This window comes from Perca fluviatilis, chromosome 16 (assembly GCF_010015445.1).
Source record: "Perca fluviatilis chromosome 16, GENO_Pfluv_1.0, whole genome shotgun sequence".
NCBI lineage: Eukaryota > Metazoa > Chordata > Actinopteri > Perciformes > Percidae > Perca > Perca fluviatilis.
In genome coordinates, this window is record NC_053127.1 from 28,630,213 (window position 1) to 28,653,760 (window position 23,548).

Consider the following 23,548-nt stretch of genomic DNA (forward strand, 5'->3'; position numbering starts at 1 on the left):
ATTTGCTACACAGATGGTCCCTTAAGACCTGAAGCAGAAGATGGAAATCCTGAATGTAACCCCTGTCCGCAGTGCCTGGATTTGACGTCTAGATTCTAGCTGAATTCAACCCCAGGTTCATGGAACCTTGCATGAGGATTCACAGTGAGGCACTTAACCACTAAACTATCAAAAAACCCAGCAACTTCACAGAAGGGGTGGAAATGGGAAAGACAGTTCCTCTACAAGCATTAGTGATGGAACACACAAGCCCAAGATACATAAACACTCAACTAAGCAGACAGATGGACAGGTGGTGGACTCACAGGGGTGTGTGATGTTGGCATTCTCCAAGAGAGCTACGTAGCCTGTTACATTGCTGGGGATGCGGATATCTCTAATCTCCTGCAGGGAACGCCGGTTTTTCCCGACAGCAACGGAAACCAGCTGAGGCATATAGCTGTGGTCATTGGAAGCCACGGCAATGGCCAGACGTCTCAAAACCACATCTGGTTTCATTTTCAATCTGGGCACAGAAAAGAGACGAGTTTCCACATTAAAAATGTATCGTATACATAGGATCGAAAAACTGCATTCAAGGATCAGGCTGCCTCGAGTCCCATTTTTAAGACTTGCCTTATCCAGTGTGAGCGTGCACTGCCGTCCGACTGCCAGAAAGTTGCAGTTTCCCCGTTTGTCATCTTGTAAACGTCTGCAACATTGGATGAGGCTTCTATTGTGCTGTAGCACTGTGTGACCACCTTGACTTTATCCACATCCGGATCACGGTCCAGCTCTGCTCTGTACTGGATATCCAAATCTGAAAGACACAAATAAAGATTAGGACGACTCTCTCAAAGCTGTGGAAGACAGACACAATTCTAAATGTCTTACTGTAGTGTTACCATACTCTCAAAATACACAGGAGAACATTCAGTTAAAATCCCTCATTCAGCACGAGCCAGCCACTTTATTTATCTGAAGCTCCGGTGTTCACCTTTCTCCTTCTGCAAGAGGAATTCCAAAAAGTCCTGGACCACACTGGACCTCATGGTGCAGATACTGTTGTAGCCCTCTAAAATAGGGAAAGGGATGGCACTGCTGGGAATACGATTCCTGTGTAAGAATTTAAGGATCTTAGAGGCATGTGCCCCTAACCGGTCTTTTGTCTTGGAGAATATGTCAACAAAACCTACAAGAAAAAGAAGGGTGGAAAGATATGCAGGGTTAACTCTTCTGCCAACTACTGACGATACCTATTCAAATAAGGATGAAGGCAGAAAGGCAGAATGAACAAAAATGGTAAACAAATCACATCTCATACCTGGAGTGAGGGAACACGCCTGTAGTTGTCTTATCACGTGACTCAGCTCTCCCTTTAGATTAGCTCCATTGGAGTTCTTCAGAGCAATCAGCATGCTCTCTACATCCACCACCCCATCCCCCTCTGCATCAAACTGTCCAAAGGCCTGAGACAGGAACAAACACAGTACACATTGTGACAGTTTCTAATCACTCCCATTCCTGCACAACATTACACACCTATATAGGTAAAACTTAAAGCACAAATGGGCCAACGATTTGTATCCCTCATTCATAGGGCACACACAATGGTCTACCTCTGTTGCTTATTATCAAGTTATATAGATTTGATGTCTGTTTAACAAGAGTTCTTTTGACAGGAAAATGGAAGGTAGTAGCTCTACCTCTAAATGCTCACAGGGGTTGGATTTTTTGAACCAATGTAGCCTATAGTATATAAAGTATAGCAGTGGCATTCCATGTCTACCTGCACAAAGCCAAATGCAGACTAAAGTACACATTCAATGGTCAGTCCATTCATCTACAAGCTTTTGGTTAAACAACAAAGCGGCGTGTTATGCTACAAGAGGCCAAAGCTGAAAATCCAGTGACAATAAACCAGACAATCAAAGGTGACATCAGGGAAAAAACAATCATTCATCTGACTCATTGACTCACACCCTTACTAAAACTAAACGGATTACAGGATACCATGCCCTCCCATGAACTCACTAGGCTATCATATTTACTCATCACTCATCATTAATGTGCACGGCAACAGTTGTCAACCATTCATCCTCATACATGGGACATGGAACAACAATAATAGACATGACATGACATATAGTTAATGACATTTTACGTGACTTGCGAGAGGCACGTTTGCTTCTCTGTGGCTCTATATACCTCTTCACATTCATCTCTCGGGGCATCTCTGCTCTCCAACATCTCACAAAATTGCTCCACATTGACATGCTCTTCTCCTCGGTTTAACCGGTCCTCCAGCCACCGCACCAGGACACCCTCGTTCCCGGCCAGGACAGACTCCTGAATGGCGACACCTGAGTCGCTAATGCGAGCCGCCGCTTCTCTCAGTTTCACTTGCTCTAAGAGTACCCCGGGGCTAGGTGGTCCGCCGGTGGGCACGGGCAGGTTATTCGATCCCCTTCCGCTTTTTCCAGAACCGGAGCCACCACCACCACCGCCTCCGACACCGACGGCAGTGGCCGCAGAGGCCGGACTTTCTTCCGCGAAGCCGGGGCTCTCCGTTTCTATGTCTTCCTCGTCGCCGCTGCCTCCACCGCAGCCGCTCTCTGCGTTCCCCATGTTTGTTTCACCGGCCTAGGGCTCCCCGAAAATCTCCGCGGCCCACTGGGCGTCAGTTTCGAAACGGTTGTATCGGTCTGTACACACAGACCTCTAACCTACAGCTAGAGCTCTGCTTTGCAGTTCACTACTACCGCATTGACGTACTGTACGTCAGCGTGCCCGAAACGTCCTTTGCGTCATCGGTTTGCACATGCGCTGTGGTGTTCATGTACACGGAAGTAACTGTGTTGTTGACTATTTTGAACAAGTGGAAGATATGTGATGCAAATGGATGACATACCAAAACGCTTAAATGAACAACATGCTCGGCTACGTATTGGTCGCGTTTCTAGCACTGGCAGTTGTGTTCGTTCCTCGCGAGTGGGCCGTTACATTTGGATATGGATCAAACAAGGGGCCGCCTATGCGGCTCCTGAGCAGGCGTGAATTATCAGTGTACGACGGGGAGGAAGGCAGCAAGGGCCTTTACCTGGCCATACTGGGGCAAGTCTTTGATGTACACAAGGGGCACAAGCACTATGGACCTGGTGGTGCTTATCACTTTATGGCAGGTGATTCGACGCTTCTCTTACAGAGCCCATATTGTGTTTATCTAAGCTAACAACCACAGACAGACCTGTTAAGGTTTACGTGTGTTAAAACATCAATGGTCTGATTCTGATGAACACCCCGAATCCTCAACAAACCTAAATCAGGAACAGGAATTCCAGTCTTGTGATAGCACATACACAGCTATAGTACATTAATATCCCATACACTGTAATGTCTATATTATATACTTGCGTAAGTGTACACACCCATGCTACAGTTGACTAAAAAGAGGAATAAAAAAAAACATCTTTTGGGAATTGGAATTGGAAAAATCCAACCTTTAATGACACCAATTTTCTTTGTGAATGAATAATGTATCGTAAATAAATAAATGTTCTTCCTTAAAATACTGGGGCCATAAGTATAGACACCCCTATGTTAAATTCCCATAGAGGCAGGCAGATGTTTATTTTTAAAGGCCAGTTATTTCATGGATCCAGGATACTATGCATCCTGATAAAGTTCCCTTGGCCTTTGGAATTAAAATAGCCCCACATCATCACATACCCTTCACCATACCTAGAGATTGGCATGGGTACTTTCCATAAGATCATCTCTCAATGCAAATCAAACCAGCTATTAGGCTAACTGAAATAAAACCATGCCAATCTCTAGGTATGGTCTAGGTATGCATAGTATCCTGGATCCATGAAATAACTGGCCTTTCAAAATAAAAATCTGCCTGCCTCTATGGGAATTTAACATAGGGGTGTGTATACTTATGCTCCCCGTTTTTTAAGGAAGAACATGTATTTATTGACGATACATTTTTCATTCACAAAGAAAATTGGTGTCCTTAAAGGTTGGATTTTTACTAATTATTTTAATTGAGGCATTAAGATCAATTTCCAAAAGATGTTTTTTTATTCCTCTTTTTAGTCAACTTTAGCATGGGTGTGTAAACTTATGCAAGCCACTGTATATGTCTGCATTTTCAGGCAAAGATGCCTCACTGGCCTTCATCACTGGGGACTTCACAGAAAGTGGCCTGACAGATGATGTGTGCAGTCTGTCCCCACTGCAGGTGATAGCCCTTTATGACTGGCTAGCCTTCTATCAGAGGGAATACCAAAGTGTAGGTATGTGATGTTTGTCCCCCAAGACTTCTAATGTCAACCTTTTGTATAGCACTTATTTTTTTACCAAACAAAATTAGTTGGCAGTTACCTTCCCACCATCTTGTACGATCAGGTTCAGTTCAGCCTTATTAAAAGGTATTTGCTAACATGTAGTGTAGATTATAACATTACTCCTGTGACAGTTTTGTGAATAAGAGACTGACAGTTTTTTGCTTAGAAAATTCTTTAAATTGCTCATCAGTAGCCTACTACATTAGGGGCCTTAACAGAAAGCAGTAGCTATGAATGGGTCCTTCCAAAATGTCAGATAAATTAAACAATTAGGCCAGAAAAAACAATGTTTGGACAACTCCAGAGTATGCAGTGTGAGCTAGTGAAGGTCCTGTTTCTCTATATCTGCCACAAGCCGAGTCTACAAATTGAAATATCCTGAAGAGCTACAGCTCGTGCAATATTGTGAATAGCTTACGACTGATGTGTAATGTTTAACCTTCTGCTGATTTAGTTGGTTCACCTCATTTCTTATCAACTGACATCCATCATCTTCATCTTCATCTCCAACCAACAGCCTTCACCTATGTTGAATTTCAGGTCTGTTAATAAGCCGGTTCTATAGCGAGACTGGGCAGCCCACGGAGGCCCTGTTGCAGGTGGAAGCATCACTAGCAGAGGGCCAGCGAATCAAGGCCCAGTCTGAGGCAGAGATGGTACACTTCCCAGCCTGCAACTCAGAGTGGAGCGCCGCCAGGGGAGGAAGAGTCTGGTGCTCCACTAAGAGGTATGAAAATAGTTCTGGCCTAATCAAATATTAACAAGCCTACAGTGCATATGACGCAATGCTGCAATGTACTGGAGCATGTCTTACATTAGCAGGCGTTATTGGTATGCATCAGGATTAACAGTACTGATTGGTTTGTTTTTCCTCCAGCGGTGGAGTGGAAAGAGGCTGGGCAGGTGTCCCGCGGAAGCTCTTCTCCCCAGGCTCCAGTAGTGTTCGTTGTGTCTGTGTTGAAAACCCAGCAGCAGCAGAGGAAGACCCCAACCTGCAGAAATATGACGGCTGCCCTCCGCACAGGGACTCATGCTCTGTTGAAGAGTTCTAATCTCTGGGCCAGCCCAGAAAGTGGACATATTCACGGCTTGTTTGTTTTTTTAACAGCACAATCCTCAGGGACTTTTGACTTATTCACAATAAAGAGGAAGAATTAAAAGTCAATGAATTGGTTTTTGATGACCTTTATGTAAAGTTGTCCTCCCTTTCTCTAAAAGGATACACCAGGAAGAGACAGGCTAGATATCTGAGCATACAGATACAATATAATGTGCATAAAAGATTAAACAATGTGCATAAAAGATTAACATAGGCAAGATTTAGGTTTGTCACAATGACAAGCACAAACTGCATTTAAGTACAAAACAGTTGTAGTGGTCAAAAATATCACACATTTATCTGTACAATTTAACAATACTTAAAGAGGCCCCACTACTTGGCCACCCCTCTAATCCACATTCTCCCCCATGATCGGAAATGTCATGTAATCTTGATAAAGTGCACCCGTTAGGCTTAGAAATCAAGAAGCGTTAAATGTGATGGGTCAAGACAACTTGACTCGAGGCAACATTGTGGGGACTATGATCTTCCTACGAGGACCTCATGGCAGATAAAAAAAAAATGGAATGTTATCATTTGTGACTGATTTTGAAATAGGATTTAAGAATATAACAATGGCATGTAAAGGCTACAAATTAAATGACATGCATAGGCATAATAGGCATTTCTCTAACTGAAGAGGATTGTTGAGAGAATTTTGGACATTTATATTCTTTTGTGATAAAAATCGGCTTTTTCCAGGTCCATTTTCCCAACTTGCCATGTTAAAAAGTAAGCGCTCTGTATAATTTGGCTGATGCCTACACATGATAGACTATGTACCAATGGGAGAAAAACAGCCCTGTGTCATGAGAAATGTCATCCTTGTCCAGTTGTGCCATCTTTCACCTCTAACATTAAAGTAATTCAATGTCCATGTTGTAATTCTGAATCAAACTGGATCCATCTAGATTAGATCACATATGAAAATTATGCTCATTTATAACACAAGTTGCTTTCCCTTTATATCCTCCTAGTCTGTCCCACTTTATCCAGTCAGTACAGAACTGGGTTGACAGACAGAGTGAAAGATGAAAGATTACAGAAACGTGTTGATAGTTCAGTCCTTGGAGATTTAGTGATCTAGGGGCATTTTACGCGTTTGCTCTGCTCTTGGTTGACAGCAGCTCTCATATAAATGTAAGTATTCATTGTGTAGCATTGGATTTCTGTCTTTGGGCAGGTCACATAGCATAAAGGCTGCTCATGGTGAAATCCCAACAGAGAACAGGAAAAGAAAATTAAATTTTCATCATTGAATTGAAATTTCCCACTTGTGATAATACACGAGTTAATCATTACAAACATCAATGGGCTAGGGAAACTGATTAACAAACTGAGACCAGCCATCAACGAGCTGGAGAGCTGCTTATATCCACTTTAAGATACCTTGATCAAAACGGAAACAAGAAGACAATGTTTCACTTCCTGAAACGTCCTCCTAAAACATTAATAGTTTTTTTTTTTTTTTTTATAGACTGGAATAGTATAAAGATGATGGTCCATAATTGTCCAGGAATCTCTTGTTAGTATGTCCTGCTACTGATGCTCCTTCTCCTGGTGTGCCTGAATAACTGTGCCAAGTTGGGCCTGGCATGGCTAGTGTCAGAGGGCGGTGGATATCCAGGCCACTGCATTACGATACCCCACCCAGAGTTAGTACATCGAAGCAGATGTCACACACCCTCACCGGCTTGTTCAAGTCAAACTTGATGATGGGTATCTCCTTTATAGAGCACTTGTGGCACAACAGGCGCCCACAGTGGCGGCTGGAGTCAAGGAGGAGACACAGGATTACCATTTGACACAAAATGAAAACATAAGTGAAATTAATAAATAAAACGTATTATTTATTGCACATAAAAAAAAAAAAATTTAAAAAAAATTTAAAAAGCCGTACTAACCAGTGATGTTTCCGCGTTGTAACACCAAACTTGGCAACACATTCATAACAGTTGGACCCATCACACCAAGGGGGCTCTTTGGACAGCATATCTAAACCAATGAAGAAAAAAAAATCATGGGGGTCAAATACATTGTAGTCTCGTTTGCCAGACCATGCACACGCTGTGGAGCGTGGAGGATCTGGCCAGTCCACACAGCATTCCGGGATGGGAGGAAAACGTGCTCTGGTTTATCGGCATTTCTTTAAACCAATCACAATAGTCATGGTAAGCGCCACACGGAGCCGCTGTAAAGTAGTCGTGCAAAAGAGAACTCACACTGGACAGAGAGTTTAGCTAGCTGTCTGGATTTACCCTGCAGAGATCTGAGGAGCAGTTAACCATAGTCCTCTCAAATCCACCGCAGTTTAGAATTCCAACACAAGAAAAGCCCAAAGAAACAAACTACATGCATCTAGCCCAATTTCCTGCAGCACCGGATCAATCCCGAAGTGGAACGTCAGGGATACAGACTAAATACATTGTATCAGAGCATGTAGCATGTAGCCGTCGTTTTAGTTTTTCTCAGTCGCTTTGGTTCATTTCTTAAATCGTCCTTAACATTGGCAAAACAGTAAGTGCATTTCCCAAAACAATTCGTACAAACAGCAACACACAATGGATGACCTGCAAAAGCCCGTAACATGCTCAAAATCCTTAATTTATCTCCCAAAAGTCAATATTTATTTTAATGAACATGTCAGTGCTTCAGAATAAAGTGCTGTGTCATTGTTTACAAAACAAGATAGTCATAAATGCTTAGCCATGTGGTCAATAACAGTATTTTCTGATGTAAACTATGGCTAAGGATTTGATGATGATTGAAAATTCTTCCGTATGGCATATATCACTTTCAGCAGGACAAAGTTACACATTAGAGTATGTGGGAGATTGGACAGGATTCACGCCTTTACTGTAACTTGTTGACAGACCATGTCATTGTGATACAGAAAAGAAAAAGACAACAATGTTTTACAGCACTGCATAGCACAAAAGGGAAAAAAATACAAAATTAGAAGTAGAAAAAAAATAACTAAGCACGCAGCACTGTATGGGGAATTACAGTGCAGTCTTTTTACACCCTTCCACCACCACACAGCCTTACTCCTCTTCTTCTTCCCAGCTGTTAGTTAGTTAACCCTGTTCATTTCCTTGTTGTTCTTCCATTATGAGAGATCGTGCTCCGTCTATACATGCTTGCCATTTGAAGGTTCATGAGATGCACCTCTGAGCTATTTTAGAGAACTGGTTGATCATTGGTTGATCTAACACTTCACACATTCCCCTTCATTAGTGAAAGTCAAGATTTATCGGAGAGGAAATCAGCAATTTAGGACACATTTACAAAAAAAGTTAATAGAGATGTATGTAAAATACGCTTGCCAGATTATGACAACTGGTTCAACCATGTTGCATGTAATGACTTATGCAATGAACTAAAGCCTCTATGTTTTTTGGGGGTAAGACTATTCAAGAGATCCAGCATAATACATTTTGATCAACATGACATAAGCAATTGCCAATGTGCCGAAGCATTTGCTAGTGTTCAAAAGACAAATAAATTGCTTTGACATGGAGGTTAAACAAGTAGTTTTTGTGAATTTCAATTCTGATCTGAGAAATGTACCAAAGCGACTGAGAAAAACTGTAATACATAAAGAATGTCTGATAGACAGTGTGGAAACTTACCTAGAAGGCGGAAGAGCAACTGTTTGGTTGCAACTTGGTAGTTGAAGATGTTGATGCCCTGATTATTATTGACGCCCAGTCGAGCCCCAGCCCTCACAATGGCACGGCACAGGTTTGCATTTCCTTTCATGTAGGCCAGGAGCAGAACTGCAATAGAATACAGGTCACATTCATTATAGTGTACCACTGGTATTGTATACTATATAGTGTGTATACAATACCAGTACTAATAGTATGTATACTATTAACAGTGACTTCAGTACCTGTGTTCCCTTCATTATCTGGTTTGTCCAGAGGGTATTCAGGCATACACTCCAGGAACAACTCAAAAATGGCGGCGGCGTTCTCTTTCCCATAATGGCCTAGTACGTGCATTGGTGACTGACCCCTAAACAGACATAATAAGATGAAAAGGAGACAGGCAAGGTGACATTATAGTCTAGAAAATGGTTATCTGTTAGGTTTAAAAATCTTACACTCTCCACATTGTTAATATTCTATGTTTTAGTTTTTATCTCATTTTCTGCATGCTACGGTGCTGATGTTGCTTCTGCAATGACCTAAAAAGTTTGATCGTATTGTTTACTGTGAAAGAACCTGAGTGTACCTGAGATTGAAGGCCTCGGCATCAACGTTGGACTCTGTGAGAAGGGTTCTGACGTTGTTAAGGCGGCCCTGCATCACAGCCAGATGCAGAGCTAGGGAGACAAAAGAATACAATGTTATAGGTGGGATGATATTAAATAATCAATTACACAACAGAGAATAGAGTAACTCCACTTGTAATTTTTAAAGATGAAAGCAATGACTCCTTTGAACAATGCAATATCTACTGACAGTCCTGTTGGGACAACACTATTGTAATCTCTACCATGAGTAACTCTTACCATCTTTAAAAAATAAAATAAATAAAAAACCAACAGAATTAACCATTTATCTTGAGAAACAGTCTAGTGCAAAACCAATCTGGATATCAGTAATGAACGTCTTTGGTATGAACTAAAAGCATCCACCTCTGACAGTGACCTATTGCTGATGTTTGCACAGCAGTACGACAGGTCCCTTGTTGAGTCCCTGCATCAAAATATAACAGCTGTCATGACTGGGTGGTCAAAGGTTGTCAATCACATCAGGAACAGGGATATCTATTATTCCTGTTGGCAAAGGACTATTAACTCCACTGTTAAATTTGGTGAATGAGAGACTGAAACACAGACTGCCCCCTGAGTTGATTGGTAATCGGATTATTTATTTGTCAATTTGAATGCCATTTGTTAATAGAAGAATCCCAGATTACAAAACCTCAAAAAACAAAGAGCGTATTAATAAAGAATCTAAAGTACCATTGTTGCCATTCTCATCCTCAGCAGCGAAGTCTACTCCATTCTCCAGCAACACAGAACAAATAGTGGCCAGGTCCTGCTGGGCAGCCAAATGTAGTGCTGTCTGCCTGTGTTTGGTCAGCTCATTTACTTTGGCTCCGGCAAGCAGCTGAAAGCAGAAAAATGCACAATAAAAACAACATCAACTGCACCGCTCTTTCAATAACACTTAAATTGCCATGAATAATGAATGCAGAAGACCAAGAAATTCTCAGGTTCATACCAGGTTGCGGACAATGATCTCTGATCCAGCCTGGACAGCCAGGTGGAGAGGGGTGAGTTTGGCTGCATCCTGAACCCTGGAGTTGACATTAGCTTGGACACTGATGAGGAACAGGACACTTTCGATGTCGGAATTTTGCACAGCCACGTGGAGAAAGTTACGTCCTTTGTTGTCCACCTGGACAGAAACAGAAGTTTTGAGGTCAGGAGAGATCAATACAGTAATCTTTTAGAAGTGCTACGGTGACATAAACTGCTGCATTAATGTCAGCGTTACCTGCTCAGCAGCACCTGGCTCCCTCTTGAGGATAGCCTCGGCTGCCTTATTGTTCTTGTGCGTCATGGCACAGGCGAAGGGGGTCATTCCTTGACGGTCGCGAATGTTGAGACGAATGTCTGGATGGGAAATGAGGAGCTGTATAATGACGTTGTGCTGGTTGCTAATGGCAGCATGGATGGGAGCCCTGCCCTCTGCATCCTGACAAATGGACAGACACGGGAATAAACGCTTAGAAAAAGAGCATGATTACACCTCGCTTACTAATCTCTCATGAGCTGTATGCTGAAGTGGCATGAAAACTGCATCAGCAGTATCAGACAAAAAAAAAAAAAACAATGGACCCACTGATGTCACAGGACTGACCTGTGCATTAACATTAGCTCCAAACTCGAGAAGGCACTGCACCACCTCCTCCAATCCCCAGCTGCTTGCCAGGTGGAGGGGAGTTTGTCCATCGCGGGCTTCTTCATCTCCTTCCCCGTTAGGGCCTGGCTGTCTCGTGCTGTTTACGTCACAACCACTATACACACACACACACACACACACGAGGCAGACCGAAAGTTAGGACAGCTAGCTACATCCATCTCAATAACACCATGTTTTAAAACAGACATGTTTCTACTTTCAGACTGATTATGTTGTTTTATCTGTAACTGACATTTTCTTAACATAATTCGATTTAGGCAAACATGTCCTAGGATTAGGTTTCCCAAACTCTAGTGGTAAGAAGACTGGCAGACCTGCGGATGAGGAAGCAAGCAGAGACCTCATTATTCTCATCAACAGCTCTGTGCAGGAGGTTCTGCTGGCAGCCAGAGGGCCCTGTGCTCCAAGAAGTCGCATCACAGCCATGGCGGACCTAGGTGGAACAAACAAGACTCAATGACGGTCAAAATGCAAGAAAATATTTGTGTTTCCCAACCTGAAATCTATAAAACATATATAGGTGTGAATACAGTCCTGTATAAGGTTTTGTGCAGCTGTTTGGCTTCAAAACACCAGTGGTTTATAGTCATTTTTGGAACCAATCCTTGTTCACTCTAGATGTTTTGGATAAGGCTGACATTAATATGTGCTGGATGTTGTATGGACATACAAACACCACTACTGTTTCAATTACTATAGGGGTAAGTAAGTAAGTAAGTAAGTCAAATACCTTTTTTTGTCAAATTCCTTTTTTTGTCAAATTCCTTTCTTTAATCCAAATATGAGTAACACGTGGGAAATTTTACTCTATCAATAAAAGTATTTAATCAACATAAAAGTGCTTGTCATTTGCGGCACATCCAAACCCAAGAGTGAACCTGACAAACAAGATGGAGGATGTTTTCTGCCAACCAGACAACCACACACATCCATGCCTGAGGCTCATTAAGGTTTCGTTTTCATTTCAGTTTCATTTTATCTTGAATTAAGTTTTGTAACAATTATTAAATGGCAGTGTGCCAATGAGGAAGTAAGAGGCATCTATCATCTCTAAATTGGCTGTGCATGCATTTGTCTCACCAGTGTGGATGCAATGTCCTCCAGGCCATTCTCCAGAGCCAACCACAATGGAGGGTTCCCTTTGTCATCCACCACAGACATATCAGCTCCTCTTGTGCAAATGGCATCCACTACCAGTGGCAGCTGGTTACTGATGGCCAGCTGTAGTGCTGTTTGTCCCTCCTGGGTCCTGGTAGTGGAGAAATTATAGACATAAAATACAGAAGACTGGAACAATTTAAAAACTTTAAACTTCTAACTCAATACTGGGAGATTGCTTAAATAATCTGAAATTAATTTTCCTCTGCTGAGAGAGCAATTAAGGGGCCCTTTCCTGCCACATGTTAAATCTTTTTTTCCATACCCAATGTATTTTGGGTCCCATCTTAGGTTGTTATATGTTACTGCTCTACATATTAATTATGTATTTATTTAGTGTCACTTAATCTGGTTCATAAAACAGAAAAATAACAGAACATACGGACACCCAAGACCCTGTCGGTACCTTAACCGCATGTCTTTCCCCAGATTTCTCTCCTTAATTTCCTGTCATCTCTCTACTGTTGGCTAACCAAAAAAAATAAAAAAGGCATACAATGCTCAAAACAATCATTTCAAAAAACACTTTTACTGCACAAATGCTTTACAAATGCCATACAACCCAAGTGTTACCTGACATTGATGTCTGCTTGATGCTCCAGAAGGAAGAGGGCACTCTTGCTGTCCTGTCTTTGGATGGCCATGTGAAGCAGGGTTTGCCCATTGGACATAGTGTCATTGATAGAAGCCCCTGAGCCCAGCAGCTGAGCTGCTATAGTGTGCATGCCTGACAGGGACAGATTGTACATGTTCTAAATCACATACACAGATCACCATGCAGTCCTCTAACAAGGTTATGCACTCCAAAAGATCATTTTGATAAAGCAGAATCAGCTGTATTACAACTTCACCGTGGAGGTGTAGTGCCGCGTACCTGTCCACAAGGCCAAGCCCAGCACTGTCTGGTCCATGGAGTCTTTGAGACTGAAGTCTGGAATGATCTGGAAGTTGTTGGTGGCATGAAGTGCATTGGCTGCAATAGAGCCATCAAGGGAAAGATAAGTGGATCTATTTCAGGATCTTTAAGGACATTAGTGATAACGTGTAGTGAAGTAAAGCAGAAATTGCTTAACACATGGTTTGCACGTTAGTTACAGGCTTTCGCGTGTATAAATGCTGACCTTTTTGCTCGAGGATGACAGAGACTACATCTGGGTGGTTGTGAGCAATGGCCATGTGGAGTGGGGTCTGCGTAGCCACACCGACCGTGTCGTCAGGCAGAGCCTTCTGGGTCTGTAGGTTGGGGTTGGCCCCTTGCTGGAGCAGCTCTGCTGTCAGGCTCGCCAGGCCACAGCGACATGCTGTATGAAGCGCACTCTCCCCCTGAAGGAAAGGAAAAGTATTATTAATAATAATAATAATAATAATAATAATAATAATAATAATATCTTTATTAGTAAGACATAAGAATTTCATTTAGATCAGGGGTCTTCAACGTTTTTAAGCCAAGGACTCCTTAGCTGAAAGAATGATGGAGCAGGGACCCCCTGCTATATATAGTGTATACAATTTAGTTGCATATTAAACTGGGCCGGATAGATGAAGATGGATGGATATTTATATATTTTACACATCATGTTGTAATGTACATATAGTAAGGTTGTCATCAATGTTGCGTAATTAAATGTAGTTTTTTTCATGAATATGCCAATGCATCTTTGCTACCTATGCTGGATGTTTATCTATTTTTTTTTTTTTATTACTAAATATTAATTTTGCGGCCCCCCTGCAGTAACTCTGGAGGACCCGCCTGTTTCGTATGATGAAGTTACATTAAAACAAAGAAAGACTCAGATTGTGACTAATACATGTAGTTACATGGCACATGTTACAGAGCATGTAACTTGTGCACTGGTGACACACCTGTGATGCATTATATAAATTAAGACATCTTTATAAAAAATATTCACAATTTTAAATTATACTTTCTCTTTTTTAACCATTATTTTACCCATTACCCAAATCCTTGAATCCTTAAAACTTGGAAAGGGTTCTGACCTTTGATAAATAACCCTGACTGGCCAAGGGACACTGTACTAAAGGAAAGAATGTATAACCGTTACAAGGACATACTACCTGCACACTAAACCTACGTAATGGTTTGGCGGTTATGTGGCCTAATATTCATACGCACCCATTTGTTGATATGGTTGACCTTTGCTCCATGAGTGGCAAGGAAAAGGGCAGCTGCCTCATTGCCGGCCTGAGCTGCTCGCTGCATGAGGCAGTTTTCTACGAGGGATGAAAACAAAAGGAAGATGAAAATGTGTTTAAAAGACACAGGCATCATTCCATTCAAGAAATGACTGCAGAGTGAGGTTGTTTAAACAGCACCTTTGGTAGAGTCAGGTGCGTCAGGATTGCTTCCTCTCTGGAGAAGCTGGGCGGCAAAACTATTCTCGTCAAATGAGGTGCCGTTCTCTACTGGTGCATCATCCTCAAATGGGTTTACTGAGGGGTCTGAAGACAAGGTGATATACTGCAGGGCCAGCCACAGAGCTGTGCTGCCCTCGTGGTCCTTGAGTTCTAGGTCAAGCCTAACAAGACAGATTACCCAAGGTTACAGGATTATCTTCAGAGTTGAATGATGACCAGGGTCACATCATCTTAAATATATGGTGCCTTCAAACAGGGTTGTGTTCATGAGAACTCTTTTAATTAAACTTTTCTAAATTGACAAGCTGTCATGTATTTTTTTAATTAAATGTTACATTTATTGTCTCCTCTTCCAATTTGTCAGCATGGCATAGAAAAAGAAAAAAGGATTAGCACAATACCCATTACTCAATTAGCTAGCTATGGGGGTCTCATGAGTTCAACTAATTGAACACCAAGCGTGGCGTCTGTGTGTGACTTTCCACAAACTCACTACTTCCATTTGAAGGCAGAATGTAACTCACTGTTTGCACTGTAGTAGTTGGTTGAACACTGGCTCATTCCCTGATGCCACAGCTTCGTGCAGCGGAGTTCTAAAAACATCAAAAGACCAAAAGTTGAAGCACCACCATACTTTGCACAGTAGTTGGCCACCTTTGCAACCCCAATAAGAGCCCAGTGGCCTACCTGCCCTTGCTGTTCTGCATGTTGGGGTTGGCTCCGGTCTTGAGCAGAGCCTCCGCGATTCGTGCCATGCCGCTCATCACTTCCGCAGAGTGTTTCTTGGGGCTGAAAGAACAGACCAGGTGAAGTGGGGTTTCCACCGCCCCCACTGTGGCTGCATTCACCTGAGCAGAGTGGCGAATCAGGAAGATGGAGGCAAATTCATCACCTGGAAGAAGAGGAAGAAAGATTAGAGTGCTCATATTATCTTCATTTTCAGGTTTATAATTGTATTCAGGAGGTTATATCAGAATAGGTTTACATGGTTTAATTTTCAAAAAACACCATGTTTTTGTTGTACTGCACATTGCTGCAGCTCCTCTTTTCACCCTGTGTGTTGAGCTCTCTGTTTTAGCTACAGAGTGAGTCATCGGACTTCTGTTCCATCTTTGTTGGGAGTCGCAAATGCGCAGTAGCTAGGTAAGGACTACTAGCCAGTCAGAAGCAGAGTATGAGGGAGTGCCATGCTAGCAGCTAGGTGAGCTTTATAACGTGTGTTACAAAGTGACTCATGTTCGTCACAAAAGTAAAGGCTGGACTACAATAGAGCTGTTTGGAGCAGTTTGTGAACAGTGTTTTCTGATGGAGATGGTAAGTCCCTTTGGGGTGGACTTTGGGCTTTTTCACTTTGTAAACCTATAACGTGCACAAAAAAAGATATATAACACAATAAAGGAAAGGGGAAATGCCAAAAAAGCATAATATGAGCACTTTAACAGTCATGAAGAAAGAATCTCTGCCTTCGTGTAATCATCTCCAAAATCTAAGTGTTCACAATGTAACCAAGTCTGTACAAGAAAAAGCCTTGAGAAGGGTTGAGTGTTTATTTCATTAAATTTGATTAAGTGGGTATCATGGTAGGTAGATATATTTTAAAATGAACACATTTTTTGGACACCACTTTGACAAGAAAGATACAAGGGTGCCAAAAGGTGTAGTAATAATGACTCTCACACACCTCTTTGGATGGCCTTATGCAGGAGGCTCCAGCCACTCTGGTCCACCATGTCCACATCGGCTTTGTTGTTAACCAGAGTGGTGGCAATACTTTCTAATTTACGAGCGAGCGCCAGGTCTAGCGCCAGGTCACCGTTGTTGTCCAGTTCATTCAGCTTGGCAGGTAGCTGAAAACAAGATAGAACAACACCAAAAGAAAACATTAAACCTTTTGGTAGCATAAAGGGAAACCTTTACTCTTCTCGCTGGTTATACTGTAACAAGCAACACAAACACTAGTTAGTGAGCAGTTAAAAAAGGGGTATCTGTGGGCAGCTGACCTGTGAGTCCATCTCGATGAGATAGAGAAAGACCACATCTTCTCGCTCGACTTTGATGGCTTTGTGGAGAGGATACTCTGTTTTAGACTTGATCATCTTGTACAGTAGTTGGGCACTCATGGTGCTGAAATCTTCTTTTCTCAGATCATCCTGATAAAAACACAACAATGGGTCAGTGTCAAACATCAGTGATGGAAAAGGTCAACAAGTGTCACTCATTTTCTTAAGATGGAAGCCTGAAAATAATTCGTAAGGTCCTTGAGAAGCAGTTATCAGAGCCTGAGGTGTCAGAAGCTGGTGACAGTTAACGGCCATTTTCTACACCAAAGTCATAAAGTTAACCTTGATAACAGTTGCTGAGCTGTGGCCTTACTGGATTTATTGTATCGTAAATGATGAGATGCCTCACACTGGCGAGGCAACACTGATCTGTCAAAAAGGAGCAAACGTGAGGAGAATACCCCACAGAAAAACAGGTGAAGGTGATTCAGAAGTGGTATATTTATGAAAAAAAAAAGGCACATTTTGATGCCTCGGGACTCATGAAAACTGTTAAGTTTGTAGATGATCACATAATCCAGACAGCTAATAGCAGATTGCAAACTAACATGGTTTGGTAACAGATCATTTTTCAGTGCCAAAAGCTCTTTTCACAACAAGACTTGAAAAAAAACAAATCATCCATCCCACACATGTATGCCAACGCATTGCACACGAACACCCGCTAAGTTCCCGAGTTGGCCATGTACAAACACCGTCTGAAGGCACTCACCCAGTGACTGGCTATGATCTCCCCACAGTAGTTCATCAGGGTGGTGGCATTTAGCTCCTCAGCTGTTTGGTAGAAGCGAATGCAGTTCCTGACATTCACGGAGGACATCACGCCTTTTTCACACCTGTCCCCGGCAGAGAAACAAATGTATTTTTGGGCCGTTAAGCCACACAGGTCTATAATATGTTATGCAACAGTAATGCTGCCAACAGAAACAATTCAAGTTGTAAGTAACTGTAGCCTGCAAATTAAAAGGCAGTATATATGACTTGTGCTGACCTTTCTCGGAGCAGCTGAAGCTGGAAGCGGTTGGCCACCTTCATCAAGTCAATGAGAAAGGCATCGTCCTCAGTAAGTTCCAACTCGTCGGTGTATGCCCAGCGCAGCATTGCCATGGCAACCTCGGGCTTGCAATCTGGAAATCCATCATGTCACCAAGTCAGAAATGTACACAGAATGATCAATTGCTAACCTACTTTATTTCTGAAAGATGAAAACATTTTACTTTCAGTCAGTCAGTCTCAAACACCGGACTCACCACAATTATTTTGGACAATTGATAAAACATAAAAAAAACATCTATTTATTCTTTTATTTTGAAAAACGTGGATGCCCTCCACAAAACATTTGTTTAGGAGGTAGTTTCACATTTCACAAGCAGTCCTATGCTCAAATCTATACGAATTCAACCCCTTACTGATTATCTTACTGGGAAATAGGCAAGAGGGCTAAAATCTACCAAGAGCAAAACTGTGTCAAATACTGGACTTTGACAGTCTGCATGATTAACTCCAAAATAAATATTCGGTCATCATCATCCATTAACTCATAAGCATGTTGACTGACAGGGGTGAGTAGGTAACAAATGGATTTTCATTATGACTTAAGCTACTCCATTAACACAGTGAAGCTACACCAGGGTGGCTCACCAGATAGGTCCAGTTCAGAGGTGGAGGCCATGTTGGCCAGACTCCAGACATCACTGCGAGCAGCCAACACAAACTTATGGGCACTGAGATTCTCCCCTGCGACTTTCACTTTCAGATCACTGCAAAAACCAACACATTCATCTTTGAGAAACCAAGTATATTTATCACAATTATAGGTCTTCAATAATGCTGAAACTTGGTCCGATCATGGCGTATATGATACAAATATTTAGAGCAGCAGAAAAATTCATAAAATTTAAAAAGACGTGGTGCAAGGCTTCCCCGTTATGGCATCATAGTCACCTTCTGTCTGGGGGAAAACCGTTTGCCAACAAGCATTGGAAAGAGAAAGGAATTAATACCCTTCAGGATATTAGTGGGGAAAGCGCTATTCTTGACTTCCAGGAGCTGGTGTCTCAATATGATATGATAAGCACTCCCTTTTCTTTTATTTCAGAATGAGATCAGCCTGTAAAGCCTACGGGGTTCCTTGGGGGTCTAAGTTAAAGGACCATCCGATTTTGAGCTGGATACACAACTCTCCCAAGCAGATGGTGTCATAACTATATAACAAATTAAATTCCCAGAAATATATGCCCACACCAGGAATGAAAGCCTGGGATAGAGATATATCAGTAGTGGGACAGGACTTAGACTGGGAGGTTATTTGGGGTAATGTAGCTGGTGCCTCAAAAAACCCAAACCATAGATATATACATTTGAAATTCTGCCATAGGGCCTATTTAAAGTGATGGTTCGGAGTAATTTCACCCTAGGGTCCTTTGCACCATGACTGAGAAACCTCAGAAGCTTACTTCACCTGGGTCTAACATTGGGAGAGTTAGCGAGTAGCGTAGCCGCTGAATAGCTTAGCAGGCTAATGAATCTATTATTATCACCAAATGATATAACGCCCACACGGCACTACATATAAGTTATGCACTCATAAACGAGTGGATTGTAAATTTGTAGTACACCAGAAGGTTATGTAAATAACACTTGCTTGCTGGCTTCTGCTTTCTGCTGTTGTTGTTGTGCTGTGAGACGAAGTAGCTTAGGGAGTCTACAATTACTACCACCGAAAGAGATGCAACAAAATATATTTTTAATTTAATTTATTTTTAAAGTAAGTGCTGTAGTATAACTAGCAGGAGACAAGTAATAATTGAGGTAAGTTTGGAGACATTACCTTATTTAATCATTAAATTAATAAATATTTTTGTTGCATCTCTTTTCGGTGTTGTAATTTGTAGATGTCCCTAAGCACTCTTACTGCCCGGTAGTAACAGCAGCAGCAGCAGCAGCAGCAGCAGAGAGCAGGCAAGCGCGGGTGTTATTTACATAAACTTCTGGTGTACTTACAAATTTTACAATCCATCGTTTTATGAGTAAATAACCTATTTGTACTACTGTAGACGTTTGGTATCATTTCGGGCATTATTAGTGGGGTAATGTTAAGAGACACTTCGGATCCATTAGCCTCTGCGCTAAGCTATTCAGCTGATAACGCTACGCTAACGCTCCCAATGTTAGACCCAGGTGAAAAAAGCTTCTGGGGGGGGTGTTTGGCTCGAGATCATGGTGCAAAGGACCCTAGGGTGAAATTACTCCGAACCATCACTTTAACACCGACAATAAGACACCAAATGGGTCTGGTCTCTGATCCATATTGTTCATTCTGCCCCCACGGAACCACTGGCTCCTTTATGCATGTTATGTGGGAATGCCCAGGGGTATCTGGTCTGTGGAGGGAGGTGATCGGTGTTATTGCCGATTTAACAGGTGTCCAGTTCCCAATGGATCCTGCGGTGCATCTCTTAAATAATGATTCCCGTCTTGGTCTTCCAGAGAAAACTCGTAAAGTTTGGCTAGCAGGTTTAACTGCAGCCAAGAAGATAGTAGTTCAGCGTTGGAAATCTCATGATATCTCTAGGGTTCACTGGCTTTTTTGGATATCTCTTACCTAAAATTGTCGTCCGGAAGAATAAATGATGCTCAGCCGCATACAATTTTGATATGGGAGAAGTTGATATCTGATTTGAAAGATCTTTTGTTGAGATAAGAATGCTCTGTCTGTGTTTGTATTAACAACCTGCTGGAGGGTGGAGGGGAGGGGGTTTGACTTTAAAATGTGTTAGAAATTTGAGGTGTATGTATGTACTTTCTTATATGTTAATAAAAAATTAATAATAACAAAAAAATAAAATAATGCTGAAACTAACAAACACACTCAACAGCACTTAAAAACATGACCTACAGTCACAGGTTTTCATGATGTTATGTGACAAGCCCAGCATCAACTATAACAATGTAGCAACATAGGCGGGTTGTATCACACAACTCCCACCAGAGCTGACACACAACTACATAATAACATTTGCAGGACTGCTGGATTAGCAAAGTCTCAAACAAAACTCATAGCCATCCGTTCCAACCATGCTCGTCACCTGTACTGTTCCTGCTTGTAGAGGTCGGCCACGATGTCCAGCAGACGGCTGATGAAGGTGTCTGCAGCTGCAGGGGTGGAGGAGCCCTGGCCAGGGGCCTGAGCAGCAAGCACGGCACAGCGCCTCTCGGTGTCAGCCAGCTTCTGCTGCATCTTCACATACTCCTGCCGGAGCAGGGCCAGGTGCTTCTGCAGCTTGGCCACCTCCTCTGCCCCACATCAAGGTACAGGAGACAGACAGAGGACAAAACAAGATGCAGGGATACAAAAAGGAGGTTAGAAAGACGCATTTCTGAACACAGGTTAACACTGGACCTTTTGAAGCACCTTTTCCATTAGGTAAAAGGGGTGGTCCAAAATACAATGGTTCCAATATGCATTTTTTTATTTTTTTATTTTTTTATTTACAAAAATCAGTTTCTTATGGCAGTGATAATATGGCAGGAAAGAAACATACCATGAAGGTTGTGAACTAGATGTGCAGCTACAGTGCTGAGGGTTTAGAATTGTGACTTGATCAACTATTACTTTTCATAATACTGGCCTATTTCTTGTGACACTTTCCCATGTCACCTTTGTTGCACAGAAAAGGATGATTTTCAGCATTCCCTGTATAAAAGGCCATAGACTGTATAAAACAAGATATAGGCATACAAGATGCAATTTCCCAAATCTTAAAAATGAAATACACTTTCTACAGATATTCATGTTACAACACAATTTTATGTCTCAGTTCACAGAGGTTTACCGAGGCCCATTTCCTTCCTTTAAACCAGTAAAGTGTAAGTGAGAAAAGAATGCTGAGATGGCAAGTTACTTCGTCCTTCCTCGTAAACCGTTACTGGCAGGGCTACTGGTCATGAGGAGCAGAAGGGGGGGTGGTTCTGAAAACCACCTGATCAGCTCAACACAGGAAGGGTGGTTTGTAGGAGTAGCAACTTAGGGACCAGTCACAAATTCCTATACTATACTAAAACCCACCTTCCTATTGCAGGATTTATGCATTTCCAAAGCAATTTTGTACCTGCAGTTTTCCTCCACAGACAAGTGTATATATACACAACAAATCTTTATGCACCCTAAACATAAAGTGTGTATGAAATGTACTCCATTTTGTCAGGACTTGAGAACATAATCTTGTCTCTTCCAGACTAGGTAAGGCAATAAGCTGTTGTAAATACAAAACACAATGGGAATACTATCAAACTATGCCACTCACAACATAATACAGGCATTGCAGGGGTAATTTGAAAAAAAGAAAAATATGGGCCTTCTTTTTTTCATTTAAGTGAAGGCTCAGACGATCATTAAACATGACCAAAAATATGCTTTCTGTTCAGAATCAATGGAGCAGCTCCATACACAACATTGAGACCACAGATTGGAGTGTTTGTTCTCTGGATTCAAGTTGGTAAGTAGATTTCCCTTGAGGAGAAACACACAGCAGGCATTCCCTCATGCCTAAGCCAAATATAGGCGGTGCCCTTAGCCATGGCAATTTTACCAGGTGGTGCAGATAACACCTGACAGGGAATGACAGCTACCCGGTCCTGTGAAGTCTCCTGTCCCATATTTACATCCATTTCACAGAACTGATTATGTTACAAACAAGAAAAGAAAAAAAAGCCTATCTCCAATGAATATAACAGGAACCGTTAACTGTTACATAAATTAACGGTATAGCTAGATAATGTAGACAGTTTCATGCGATCCATGACGTTGATACTTAACGTTAGCTAAACCGTAATACCAGCATTACTTGCAAATTCTGTAAGTTAACATTAGGGTTTTTTCGTACGTTGCAAACCAGCAATCTGCCTGAACAAAAATTCTTCCCCACAGTCGAACCCTCCAACATCTCTTGTCCGGTTCGGCTAACTAGCTATAAATTTCAGCTAGCAACATCAACGGGAGCTAACGACAGAGCTTGTTCACTGCTGACAAGAGTCGCAGTGCTTCATATTTCCAACCAAAGGCAATGCACGGTTTTGAAACCAAGACCCTAGCTAGTTGATTTAGTCCAACAGGTCGACAAGCATACGGTAACAGGGAGTGTACCAAATTGTAAAATAAAAAATAAAATAAAAAAAATCTCATACCTTCCGCCATGTTGCTCAGCGTTAGCTCCGTGGCCTGATGGTCTCTATCGCGATATGACGAAGATACAGTGTAGTAGGCAGTGGTGCTGCGTTCAAGTGGATCTCAAACCACGTTAATTGATAGATTATCACATGACCGTTAACGGAATAGTAGCTATTTTAGTTGCTAATTTTATACACCTGGTTTAATTGACACTATGATTATTATTTTCTATACTACAGGCTAAAAGTTGTTAGTTAACTTAAGGTATTTTCTGTCACTTACAAAAACAAGATTACTGAGTGCCAACCATAGACTGTAACAGTCTAAGGTGCCAACTCATTCAGTCGCTCATCATTTTATTGTGAGCGTGAAAATATGGAGGATGGTCTGCACTGACGAGAGCTGAAAGGAAA

General features: G+C 41.9%; 3 protein-coding genes across 3 annotated transcripts in view; 1 reads left to right on the forward strand and 2 right to left on the reverse strand.

The window, feature by feature from the left end:
- zzef1 (zinc finger, ZZ-type with EF hand domain 1) overlaps positions 1-2,607 on the reverse strand; it is a 38,396-nt gene extending 35,789 nt beyond the window's left edge. The window contains exons 1-5 of the mRNA XM_039826521.1: positions 2,188-2,607; positions 1,304-1,448; positions 977-1,171; positions 616-799; positions 306-505 (exon numbers count right to left, since the gene is read on the reverse strand). Coding sequence (XP_039682455.1) covers positions 306-505; positions 616-799; positions 977-1,171; positions 1,304-1,448; positions 2,188-2,607 — 1,144 coding nt within the window. The remainder of the gene's footprint in view (positions 1-305; positions 506-615; positions 800-976; positions 1,172-1,303; positions 1,449-2,187) is intronic.
- A 189-nt stretch (positions 2,608-2,796) lies between these two features.
- On the forward strand, positions 2,797-6,305 carry LOC120575697 (neuferricin). The gene is made up of 4 exons (XM_039826524.1): positions 2,797-3,161; positions 4,140-4,280; positions 4,872-5,058; positions 5,209-6,305. Exons 1-4 carry the CDS (start codon positions 2,903-2,905, stop codon positions 5,381-5,383), a joined length of 762 nt encoding a protein of 253 aa, XP_039682458.1. The 5' UTR covers positions 2,797-2,902; the 3' UTR covers positions 5,384-6,305.
- ankfy1 (ankyrin repeat and FYVE domain containing 1) lies at positions 5,501-23,272 on the reverse strand. Its single transcript, XM_039826523.1, has 25 exons — positions 23,153-23,272; positions 21,055-21,262; positions 18,608-18,726; positions 17,958-18,093; positions 17,679-17,802; positions 16,907-17,056; positions 16,588-16,753; positions 15,594-15,798; positions 15,431-15,499; positions 14,865-15,067; positions 14,665-14,762; positions 13,652-13,853; positions 13,405-13,503; positions 13,104-13,257; positions 12,453-12,621; positions 11,687-11,805; positions 11,310-11,466; positions 10,944-11,144; positions 10,668-10,844; positions 10,406-10,553; positions 9,670-9,760; positions 9,326-9,450; positions 9,063-9,209; positions 7,335-7,425; positions 5,501-7,199 (listed from the first exon to the last, which is right to left on the reverse strand). The coding sequence occupies exons 1-25, from the start codon at positions 23,160-23,162 to the stop codon at positions 7,067-7,069; spliced, it is 3,501 nt and encodes a 1,166-aa protein (XP_039682457.1). The 5' UTR covers positions 23,163-23,272; the 3' UTR covers positions 5,501-7,066.
- Between the last annotated feature and the right edge of the window lie 276 nt (positions 23,273-23,548).

Coding starts and splice junctions, on each gene's coding strand:
- ankfy1 (XM_039826523.1), bottom strand. Junction 17,057..17,678: donor AGATCATAGCCAGTCACTGG/GTGAGTGCCTTC, acceptor TGTTTTTATCAG/GATGATCTGAGAAAAGAAGA. Junction 11,145..11,309: donor GAGCTAATGTTAATGCACAG/GTCAGTCCTGTG, acceptor TCCATTTGTCAG/GATGCAGAGGGCAGGGCTCC.
- LOC120575697 (XM_039826524.1), top strand. CDS start 2,903: ATGAACAACATGCTCGGCTACGTATTGGTCGCGTTTCTAGCACTGGCA. Junction 3,162..4,139: donor TGCTTATCACTTTATGGCAG/GTGATTCGACGC, acceptor CTGCATTTTCAG/GCAAAGATGCCTCACTGGCC. Junction 5,059..5,208: donor GTCTGGTGCTCCACTAAGAG/GTATGAAAATAG, acceptor TTTTTCCTCCAG/CGGTGGAGTGGAAAGAGGCT.